Genomic DNA, 8,659 nt, shown 5'->3' on the forward strand with positions numbered 1-8,659 from the left:
GCCAGCTAACCTTGCTGAACACTGGCGAGGACTCAGTCTCTGGGAATAGAATCGCGGGATGGGTGGGGTGGCTTGGAGGTAGTTGGCTCCGTCCGGCCCGCGGGCGAGTCCGGAACACAGTTACCTGCCCCTGTTACCCACCAGAAAGCAAAGGGAAGGGAACACGCCAGACCGGAAGCGGAAGAGAAGGGGGGATATGTTTGGCTTGGGGACGCACTGTTTCAGTTGCGCTCCTGATTAGCCCTGTGTCTACGCGGTGTTTCCTAGAGTCTCGATGTTTCTACCTCTTAGCACCCTTTCTTGCCACCCTTTGTCCTATGGAAGGCCGGAGACATCAGCGGCTGCAATTGTGCTACTCGCTGCTCGGCATGGAAGGGTCAGGTGCCGCAGTTCAGCGCTCTTGGCCCCGCAGGTCCTCGGACATCCCTGTGCCCCGTCCTGTACATTGTTATGCTCCGACTTCCTAGGGTCGAAGTTACTGCAGGCTGGGTTTTAGAAGCTATTGCTTTACGTCTGAGAAAAAAATCCCAGAAAGGTAAGATGACTTGCCCAAGGTTATAGCGTGCGTGGAAAACAGAGCTCCGTTTACAAGCCTGGTCGCTGTGCCTCATTCCTCTTGTCATCACCTCCTGTCAGTTTATCCAAGCTCCAAAAGTGAAGTTGTTTTATCTTTTGCCTCCCAAGATTTATTTAATAGTCTCATTTCTGTTTCCTTCGTTTATTCTTTAGTTCGTTATTGGGAAACTTTACAGCGTGCCAGTAGTGGTTATAAACCCCGAATAAGAGCCTTGTCATCACGGAACGTGTAGTTCCAGCAAGTAGACAATTCAAGTGCTGTGTAGTGAAATAATTGCTGAGATAGTGTACGGAAGCAGAGAGTACACTGTTCATCCAACAAGTAATTGCTGGAAGAGCAAATAGGGACACCTAACCATTGCAGGGGCGACTCAGGATATCCTTTCTGGAAGAAAAGTCTGATGAAATCTGAAGGACCACTGGTTGAAGTTAGCCAGGAAAGAAAAGGTGTTGCGGCATACTTGGTTTTGCTATTTATCCTCCGAGAACTTTATTATTGTGAAAGCCTAAATTCCACTGCGTAAATTCCATGCATAACACTAAGAAGCCAGTTTGGTTAAGTACAGGGCTGAAGCAGGTTGGTAGCAGTGAAGATGGGAAGGACTAGCTGAATGGAAGAGAAAAATTGCAGAGGTAGAATTAAGGGGATGTGACATCATGGGATAATGGTAGGGTGGTCAGAGAGCAAAGATTTCAACTGGCTGCTTTGGAGGATTAGGGTATCCTTAATGTTAGCAGAAGAATGTAGAGCCGGGGTTGAGAAAGATTTTTACCTATGTTACAGTTTTTAGAAAACAAAAAAAAAAATCTGTTTATGTCACAGGGCATTTTAATATAGAAGTGTGAAAAATGGAAAGTCAGTCTGAAAGGGGACGTCTTGAATGTCGTTTTGAAGGTGTTGCGTTTGAAGTACTGATGAAATGCTGTGAGTGGAAACAAACTCAGGTGGGAGGATAGGTTTAGAATTTTATTATATTAGTGTTACGGAGTTGTATAATACATGATTTTCCTGTAATGTAGATTGCTTTCTGTGGTGTGATAGCAGTCTTGAAAGAAAACACTGTAGTCAAGATTATATGTGAGATTCATTACATTCCCCTGATTACCACCTTTCTGTTAAAATACCTTTAATATTAACTTTATTTATTTATTTAGAGCCAGAGTTTCACTCTTACTACGCAGGCTGATCTCGACTCACCGAACCCTCTGCCTCCCATGTTCAAGTGATTATCCTGCCTATATAAATGGGACTACAGGCATGCGCCACCACACCTGGCTAATTTTGTATTTTTAGTGGCGATGGGGGTTTCTCCATGTTGGTCAGATGGGTCTCGAACTCCCGACCTCAGGTGATCTGCCTGCCTCAGCCCCGCAAAGTGCTGGGATTACAGGCGAAAGCCAGTGCCCCCAGCCAACTTTATTATTGTTATTATTATTATTATTATTGTTACTTATTTTTGAGACAGAGTCTTGCTCTGTGGCCCAGGCTGGAGTGCAGTGGCACGATCTCAGCTCACTGCAACCTCTTTCTCCTGGGTTCAAGCGGTTCTTGTGCCTCATCCTCCCAAGTACAGTAGCTATGTTACCTATGTTACTTAATCCTTACAATCTTAAACACAGGTGCATGCCACCACGCTTGGCTCATTTTCGTATTTTTTAGTGGAAACGGAGTTTCATCATGTTGGCCTGGCTGGTCTTGAACGCCTGACCTCAGGTGATCCACCCGCCTCAGCCTCCCAAAGTGTTGGGATTACAGGTGTGAGCCACCACACCCGGCCAATATTAACTTTAAATGTAAAGTAATAATTCTTTTCCTAGATTGTATCATATATTGAGTATTATGAGAGTCCTGTGTACTTAGTATGAGGATACTAGTTTGGCAATTGTTTTGTCATTCTGATTTGAAAGTGCCTGATTTGATAGCCTCTGACGTTTTCATAAGCACATCAGATAGTTTCAGCATTTTTTGAAATTGCATTTTCTCTTTCATGCAGCTATCCTTAGCCTGTGGCTACCATTTTCCAGCTTTAAGAACTTGATATAGTATTTAACCCAAAGTCTGATACAGGCTCTTGAGCTCACCTGCATCAGAAGCACCTGGGTCTTAGTTAAAATGCAGATCCCAGAACCCCATTCCAAACTTAACAGACGAAGAATCTCAGGAATCTGTGGTTTAAGTCAGCTGCCTATGTGATTTGTATAACCTCTAGAGATTCATAACCACTGACTTAACGTCTAGGGGTTGCAGTTTGTTCTGTAAACGAGAATAATAAAACATGTCCTTTAAGATTGTAAGGATTAAGTAACATAGGTAGCATAGCTACTGTAATGGAGTCCCCTGACCAGCAGCATTAGCAACACCTGGGAGCTTGTTAGAAATGCAAATTCTCGAGTGTCTCCTGGAAAAAGCTACTGAATCAGAATAGTTTGGTGGGACCAAAGAATGTGTATTTTAAGCAAGGAGCATAGATAATTTCTATGGGCCAGGCACAGTGGCCCATGCCTGTAATACTAGCACTTAGGGAGGCCTAGGTGTGTGGTGGGAGTTCTAGGTGAGCACATTCCAGGAGTTCCTGGGCAACATGGGGAAACCTGTGTCTACAGAAAATTAGTGCCAACTGCTCAGGAGGCTGAGGTGGAAGGATCGCTGGAGCCTGGGGAGGTCAAGGCTGCAGTGAGCCAAGATCACGCCACTGCACTCCAGCCTGTGTGACAGAGCGAGACCCTGTCTCAAAAAATAATAATAATTTCTATGCATATTAAAGTTTGAGAAGCAGTGCTGTAGTACGTCAGCTTCATAAAGGTAGAGAACATGAAATTCATATTTACTAATATATTGTCAGTACCTAGTATAGTGCCCAGCACAGGGTAGATATTCACTATATTTAATGAATGATTTTTAAAATATACACTCTTACTGAAACCAACACATTCAGAGTTTAAAGTTCTTCAGTAATCAAATACCAAAAGAGATTTTTAACCCCACAGAATAAAATTGGATATATGGGTTACTTAGAATTAGGATATCTTTTGCATGAGTCTAATATAGACGTAATCATTTGTGGTGTTCTCTTTCATAAATGTATCTAATGAAGAAAGCAAAAATGACATTTCTAGCCATCAATTATTCTATTTTCTGTTCCATTTTAGCTTCGCTTACAAGTGGTTATGGGTTAAGTCGCATGTGGCTCGATGAAAACGTTGATCAGATTAAAATAACACCCACTCAGTTTTTGAAAGTAATCTTTTTGATTATTTTCATATTTAATTACAACTTTTTTTTTTTTTTTTTTTTTGAGACAAATCTCACACTGTTGCCCAGGCTGGAGTGCAATGGCGTGATCTAGGCTTACTGCAACCTCCGCCTTCCGGGTTCAAGCGATTCTTCTGCCTCGGCCTCCTGAGTAGCTGGGAATTACAGGCACATGCCACCACGCTTGGCTCAGTTTTTGTATTTTGAATAGAGGCGGGGTTTCACTGTGTTGGCCAGGCTGGTCTCAAACTCCTGACCTCGTGATCCACCCACCTCGGCCTCCCAAAATGTTGGGATCACAGGCGTGAGCCACCGCACCCAGCCTAATTATAACTTTTAAAAGAGGTGTTATAGCGTGTTAAGATCAAGGACTTGCAGTCAGTCAGATCTGGGTTTGAGAATAATAAATTGTCATTTATTAATCGTGTCGGAGGTCGTCTTTTTTTTTTTTCTTTTTGAGATGGAGTCTTGCTCTGTCACCCAGGCTGGAGTGCAGTGGCACGATCTCGGCTTACTGCAAGCTCCGCCTCCCGGGTTCACACCATTATCCTGCCTCAGCCTACCCAACAGTGGAGACTACAGGCGCCCACCACCATGCCCGGCTAATTTTTTTGTATTTTTAGTAGAGACGGGGTTTCATTGTGTTAGCCAGGATGGTCTCGATCTCCTGACCTCGTGATCCGCTTGTCTCAGCCTCCCAAAGTGCTGGGATTACAGATGTGAGCCACCGCACCCGGCCAACCATGTCAGAGTTTTTCTACTGAACTTGGGTAAATGGTGGGAAGGAACAAATTTAGGAGCACCAGCACCCCCAGGCCTCCCCTGGCCACCCCAAGGAGCAGGTGATCAATATCTCAGCACACCTCTAATTACTTGTGGCACACCAGTGTGTCTTAGGCCTTAGTGAGCTGTGAGGTGCATGACCTTAGGTAAGTTACTTCTCTCATTTTCAGTTTCCTTATCTGCAAAATGGAGACCTTAGGGAGTTAATGTGGGTATGAGAAATGTACATAAAACATACTGCACAAGGTGAGGCATGTAGTGTATGCTAATAAATGGTAAGTTGCTGCTGCTATGGTTGTTAACAATAATTATAAAAAGCAAATGGAACGGGCTTGAATTGAAAAAAGAAATTAGACACATACTTTTTTCTTTATTAGCCTGCATTGTATTTTTCTTTTTTTTCTTTAATGCATCTTTCCAGGACAAAAAATAATATCCAAGGATATTTTGGCACTAACGGCACGATCTGTAGCAAGAAAGTTGAGTGGTCTGAACTGTTGAGACTTCCAAGGAGACTTCAGAGAACCAAGACAGTGTAAAGGAAAACAGGAAAAAAGACTTGTTAGACATTATTAAGGGCTCGAAAGTTGAATCGAGCACAGTAAATGTACAAACAACAAAGCCACCCAGCAGAAGTCCACTTAAAAGCTACAACTGGCGGGCCTCAAAGAGCTGCAGAACATGCTCCAAAGAAGAGGTAAATTTAATTGTAATTTGAATGTTGTTTGAAACTATTTTTTTTTTTTTTTTTTGAGACAGAGTCTTGCTCTGTTGCCCAGGCTGGAGTGCAGTGGTGCAGTCTCCACTCACTGCAAGCTCCGCCTCCAAGGTTCACGCCATCCTCCTGCCTCAGCCTCCCGAGTAGCTGGGACTATAGGCACCTACCACCACACCTGGCTAATTTTTTGTAGCGTTTCACCCTGTTAGCCAGGATGGTCTCGATCTCCTGACCTTGTGATCCACCCGCCTCGGCCCTCCAAAGTGCAGGGATTGCAGGCGTGAGCCGCCGCGCCCGGCCGTTTGAAACTTTTGGCAAAAAATATTTTTAATACAAGTACTTGGGAGATGTTGAATTAATGAAGAATAAATATCAGCTTGTAAACACAGGGACTCTAATAATTACTTGAGAAACGCTGTGATTGTATTATATTTAAATAACAAGAGGATATCTGTACACAATCCAGTGAAAGGAAAAGAGAAGTGATCTCATTGAGAATTCCACACTCTTACATATTTATTGGTGTTATTAACTGCCACCTAACTGCCTCTTTAAGCTGCTAATTAACACTTACCATTTACATCTTGATTTGAAGGTAGCCTCGTGTCTGTAAAGGACTTGCTTATTTGAAATTTTCAATTTTAAAGGTTTTTTTCTGGAATAAAGTTTTAGCATGTTGATTACAACTGCTGTATATGACTTCCTTTCACCAATAACTGTCAGTGCTTTCAGCTTTCTTGGCTTCCTCAGAGCATTATAATTACTTGTGCTTGTCAAAAGGGTATTACGTTTAATTCTAAGTGCAGTCAGTGATATCTTGGCATTGTATTGTAGGTTAAATGGCAGTATTTTTTTTTAGTGATACATAATGATGTATTTCAGTGATGTCATTAATTCAAGTAGTGAGGTGTGTGGCTTTAGGATACCCATCACTGACTTCTCTTATCAGAACAAACAGATAATAGAGGCTTCTGTTTCCCAGAATGGTTTAACATTTTAATGGAACCTCTTGGTTTCTACATGGTATCAAAAATACCTCTAGAAAGTATAATTGGGTGATAGAGTAAGCTAATTCAGACAATCATTACCCTCCCGTAACAGGTACTTCCTTCTCCTCCTACTCCTTTAGAAACAAAACAGTTATATAAGTATATGGAAGTAAATAACACACGCAAACATATATAAATACTTATCAAGAATGGCATTTTTAAGGTTCCCAGACCTGTTTATGACCCCTGATGCCCTTTATTATAATTTAATTAACTGCTACAGAAATGGTAAAGTGAGTTGAATGCTTTGGAAAGAGTCAGTAAAAGTCATGTAAAAAATTTCTTTCCAATTAGGCACGAGTGAGACAAATACACATACACAGGAGCATCATACCCTTAGATTGCTTTGTCAGCTTTCTTACTTTCTTGCTTTACTTTTCCACTTAAACCAAAATTGAAAATATTGCAGGATGGGTGTGATATATATAAAAGATATGTCTTAGAACCTTTTATCAGTGGTCCTGTGTTTCAAAAAGAGGCTTTGGTCCTACATCAAAAGATTGGTGAATGAGATGCATTTGTTTTGAGTTCTTAGAAGGTGTCTTTTAATGATTTTTGCCTCCCCTTCCCGCTTTTCAAGGACTCCAGTGTGCTGGAATTAGATTAGTCATGATCTTTGCTTCATGAGGCACTGTCATCATAGCTTCATGCACAGCCTGCTTTTCTTTCTTTGTATTGTATATTAAATCCCCATTGATATGGTTATCATGGTTACACTACCTCCCAAACTTAGTGGCATAAAACATTCACTCATTATGCTCTCAGATTCTGTGGGTTAGCAATTTAGCTGGAACACAGTGGGGAAGGCCAGTCTGTGCTCTGTGATATCTGGGGCCTCAGTTGGAAGACTTAGTAGTCTGAGGCTGGAATCATCTGAAGTTTGCTCACTCATAGGTCTGGCAGTTGATGCCACTGTCATCTGAGACCTTAGCTGAGGGTGTTAGCAGAAACACCTACATGTGGCTTTCTTTGTGGCCTGGGCTTTCTCACCGCATGGTGGCTGGAGGATTTTGATAAATGGATAAGCCCATGTGACCCACACACTTAACCAAGACTGTGTTTCCCATTTTCACCTTCCCAGTCAGTAGCCTTCTGTCCTGAGGCAATTGCTGCTTTGTTTTTTCACCTCAGATTAGTTTTGCCTGTTCTAGAACTTGATAGAAATGGAATCATACGGAATATATTCTGTGTCCAACTTCTTTCACTTGATCTAATGTGTATGAGAGTCATTCATGTTGGCATGAGCTGAGTACTCTTCCATTGTTTGGATACTTCACAATTAGTTTTTTCTTTCTAATAATAGACCTTAGGTTTGTTACAGTTTGGGGCTATTATGAGTAAAGCTGTGAACAGGTTAAGCTGCCTTAATATTTGCTTGTAATATGTATTGTTTTTGAAATGTGATAGCATCTAGTTGAAAATGCCACTAATTTATAACTTTTGAGGCTGATCCCTCATCCCTCCACATTAATATATTGCTCTGTGTTAACATTTCAAAGTTTATTTAAAACTGGTACCTAATAGTTGAGAATTCTTGCTTTTGTCAGAAATTGAATTGAATGATACTTTTTTGATCAACAGAAAATTTTCCCCCCAAAATCATTTTACTTTTCACTAAACTAATGGCATAATAATCAATCTCTCTTTCTTTCTTTCTCATTTGGTTTTCATTTTCTTTTTCAGAAATGAGCCCCTGAGTCGTGAGTTGGTGGCAGCTGCATCTGCTGCCCTCTTTTGACAAACATTAGGTCAGTAATGTTTGTATCTCAAAATAGGCCATTTTCATGTGGCTAGTAAGTAATACATACAATATATACCACATAAGGGAATTTACATATAGAATATACCATGTAAGTGGAATTTTAGCAATTCAAGATTTTAAAAAACTTATGTTTTAAGTAAGGTTATAGTTTTAAGAGACCAATTGAATAGTTACTTTCCTTTTAGGAAGTTACAGTTTCTTGTCCATGAAAAAAGAAATGATAAATTCAGTAATGTTATTAAAAATAACAGAATAAGATAGCTTTTCTGAGAAAATTTTTTTTTTCCAGTTAAATAGCTTGCTGGTTTTATGCACGATATAGCAGTCTTCAGGTCTGTTTCCTTCTCTCTTTCCTCTTATTCTTATGTTTAAGCTGACATCTTTCCACTTACTCTCTTCATCTCTCATTATTTTATGCTACATTAGACTACTTGCCTACATTGTAGTAAGTGGTAACACTGCTGCATTTTGGAGAGTGATCTAAATATGTTGTTCCTAATGAGCGTATGTACCAGATG

General features: G+C 40.9%; 1 protein-coding gene across 1 annotated transcript in view; it reads left to right on the forward strand.

The window, feature by feature from the left end:
• Positions 1-8,123, forward strand: part of LOC105545762 — a 43,361-nt gene extending 35,238 nt beyond the window's left edge. Inside the window, 5 exon segments of the mRNA XM_011988792.1 lie at positions 242-408; positions 5,034-5,101; positions 5,104-5,257; positions 5,259-5,309; positions 8,063-8,123. Of these exon segments, the coding sequence (XP_011844182.1) occupies positions 242-408; positions 5,034-5,101; positions 5,104-5,257; positions 5,259-5,309; positions 8,063-8,117 (495 nt within the window). The 3' untranslated portion in view covers positions 8,118-8,123.
• The last annotated feature ends 536 nt before the right edge of the window (positions 8,124-8,659 follow it).

This window comes from Mandrillus leucophaeus, unplaced genomic scaffold, assembly GCF_000951045.1.
Source record: "Mandrillus leucophaeus isolate KB7577 unplaced genomic scaffold, Mleu.le_1.0 Scaffold338, whole genome shotgun sequence".
Taxonomy (NCBI): domain Eukaryota; kingdom Metazoa; phylum Chordata; class Mammalia; order Primates; family Cercopithecidae; genus Mandrillus; species Mandrillus leucophaeus.